At 44.7% G+C, this 3,024-nt stretch overlaps 1 protein-coding gene across 1 annotated transcript; it reads left to right on the top strand.

Annotated features, from left to right (window-relative positions):
* The first annotated feature begins 1,253 nt into the window (after nucleotides 1-1,253).
* LOC143610883 (uncharacterized) lies at nucleotides 1,254-2,549 on the top strand. The gene is made up of 2 exons (XM_077085239.1): nucleotides 1,254-1,446; nucleotides 1,522-2,549. Exons 1-2 carry the CDS (start codon nucleotides 1,254-1,256, stop codon nucleotides 2,547-2,549), a joined length of 1,221 nt encoding a protein of 406 aa, XP_076941354.1.
* The last annotated feature ends 475 nt before the right edge of the window (nucleotides 2,550-3,024 follow it).

Here is a 3,024-nt window from a genome sequence, read left to right as displayed (position 1 = left end):
AGTTAGGTCTGGGAGATGATTCTGACGAGTCTGAGCAACGAGGAACCCATCATCATAGTTCCAGAAGTAGGGGACCCTTGTCTCCGAACGAGTGGTTCCGTATCCAACAAGAAAAGGTGGTAGCAGAGTATGAGCGACTCCAAGCTCCAACTCTGCACTAAGAAGAATCTCGTAGATCTTTCTCTCCTCCCCCAAAAGTAAGGAGGAGTCAGATCCGCCATAGTATTCAGGCAGAAAGAGATCCTAGAGAAGTTCGACGACTACGGGATCGCCCTTGTATGGTCATGCACATACCATCCTACCTTGACGATTTCAACAGTTATGACTCGTCGTACCGTCCAGGTGATATTAGTTACTACACTGGCGATATCCGCCTTCACATACATGAGGGAACTAGCCGTCTGCAGGTGGTAGTTCGCCAGGCGGGTTATCACAATGATGCTGAGGAAGACTTTTCCAAGCCATATCGTCCGGCTGCTTTTGCCGAGAAATCGAAATTAATCGCAAAAATTGCAACTGCCTCGTTTCCAGTCAATGCTAAAATTCCAACATCAGTAAGAAAGTATGATGGAATGACTAATCCAAGTGATCAGTTATTGAACATCGTGGCAGTGGGAGGAGTCAACGGATGGACTCTCCCATACTGGTGTCACATGTTCGTACTAACCTTCACTTGGGCGGCAAGGGAATGGATCGAGAAGCTGCCAGATGGACAGATAAAAAGTTGGGATGATTTTGTTGCTAAATTCTCACAACACTTTAGCCAGCAAAGAAAACACACCCGCGACCCATCCGAAATATTGGACGTCGTTAGGCGGAACAATGAGTCTATCGAAGACTTCATTACCCGTTTTAACAACGAAAGCCTTAATATCGGTGGCGTAAGCGAGGATATGTTGCGGGGAGCAATCCGTAAAAATGTGAAGAGCGATGAATTGATTATGACGTTGACTGGGAAAGATGGGATGCCCACGTCCTGGAATGACATCATGACTGCGGCAAAATTATACGCCAGAACTCAAAGGACTTTGGCAACCAACAATCAGAAACAAAATTTGAAAGTCGAATTCCATAATCCGCGGCCTAACAGATAGGAAAAGGGAACCATTTTGTCCCGACTCAAGCCGTCCGCGGAAGCGTCTAAGACATTTGATGCCAGATCGTTGATTGGCAACAAGAACAAAGCAGGCTCCTCGACTCAAGGCTCAAACAGATGGACTCCACTTTCAAAAATTCCTGCTGAAATCCTCACTATGGAGAATATGAATTTCAGAAAACTACAGCCACTCATAAGGAGTTCATTCCTCGACGCCAAAAAGTACTGCTCGTTTCATGATGACATTCGTCATAATACGAACGAGTGTGTTGCTCTAAAAAACAAGATTGAGGCGGCTGTGAAATCTGGAAAAATTGGACATTTGGTAATAGGTGGAAAGCCTGGGACTGGTAAAGCTGCCGCGTGAGATAACTAAGGCCAGCCCAAAAAGCAAGTCAAGGACTTAAACGTTCATATAATCCAAGGCGGACACAAGGTCGGGGGAAAAAGGAGAGAGTCCGAGGAGGAAGAATGGAAGAATGAGCCTGTCATTTTTCCAAGAATCAAAGGAGGTCCTAGTAATAAGAATCCCTTGATTATCACCGCCCTCTTCGGTCACTATCGCTCGCAATATGTTTTCTTCGACACCGATAGTACGTCGGATATAATGTATGAGCAATGCTTCGAACATCTAGATGAGGACGATAAGGAGATATTGAAACCCATTCATGCTCCTGTATCGGGATTTGGAGGTGAGATAATGCAACCGCGAGGGGTGATTACCTTCCCGGTCACTCTAAGTGATGGAATTCATTCAAGAACCGAGGAGGTCGAATTTTTAGTTTTACCGGCAACATCGAAGCATGACATTATCTTAGGTCGAGAAGTGATCGGTGATTTTAACGCCCATCCTTCCACAGCACACGGTGCAGTTGGAGTTCCAACTCGTACCGTTGTGGCTATCATCCATATCAATCGCCATTGCTTCACGATAGAAAGTTCTAAGCCAAGCAAAGTTCCGAAGCAAACTCGGCGGACTGAACCTGAAAAATGGGTATTGAACAAGAAATTCCCAGAGCAAACTGTAATAATTAGACCCGCTATCTCTGAGATAGTGAGAACATTTTTGAAGCAGTTGCTGACAAAAAACATAGACATCTTCGCGTGGCAACCCGCAGACATGACCGGGATCCCGCGAAAGATTGGCGAACACAAATTGCGAGTTAACCCAGCGTTTACTCCAATTGTGCTGAAGAAGCGTAAGATGGGGCCGGAACATACAAAAGCAATGAACAAAAAAGTTCAGGACCTCTTACATGTTGGTATTATCCGCCCAATTCAATACCAGACTTGGGTCGCCAATCCGGTCATTGTCCCTAAAAGCAACGGGACATGGCGGATGTGCATAGATTTAAAGGATCTGAACAAGGCGTGTTCCAAAGACTATTATCCATTGCCAGAAATAGACCTCAAGGTTGATTTTGTGGCCCATTCAAATTCAAGTGCTTTTTAGATGCCTACAAACGCTATTATCAAATTCACATGACGGCGGGTGATGAAGATAAGACAACATTCTGAACAGACCAAGGCACATTCTGTTATAAGATGATGCCATTTGGTTTAAAGAATACTGGGGCTACATATTAACGGTTGATGGATGAGTCATTCAAGAAACAGATTGGTCGGAACTTGGAAGTTTACATGGATGATCTCGTAATCAAAAGCATTGAGGAAGATCAGATGCTGAGAGACATCGAAGAAACATTTCAAACTTTTAGAAGCATCAATATGAAGCTAAATTCAGCCAAGTGTTCCTTCGGGATGGAAGAGGGAAAAGAGTGATCGTTACAGGCACGGGTTTTGAAGCCAATCCAGATAAAGTCCAGGCAGTAGCCCGCATGCCTTCTCCTTCATCCCTCAAGGTAGGTATAGACACTCAACGGAAGATTGGTTGCACTAAACAGATTTCTAGGACGCAAAAACACCAA

The sequence above is a fragment of the Bidens hawaiensis genome, unplaced genomic scaffold (assembly GCF_021521415.1).
Source record: "Bidens hawaiensis isolate Kalapana, Puna unplaced genomic scaffold, B.hawaiensis_p1.1 tig00028592_1, whole genome shotgun sequence".
Lineage (NCBI taxonomy): Eukaryota > Viridiplantae > Streptophyta > Magnoliopsida > Asterales > Asteraceae > Bidens > Bidens hawaiensis.
The sequence above is the reverse complement of the archived record's forward strand: the minus strand, read 5'-3'. Positions and strand labels throughout refer to the sequence as shown.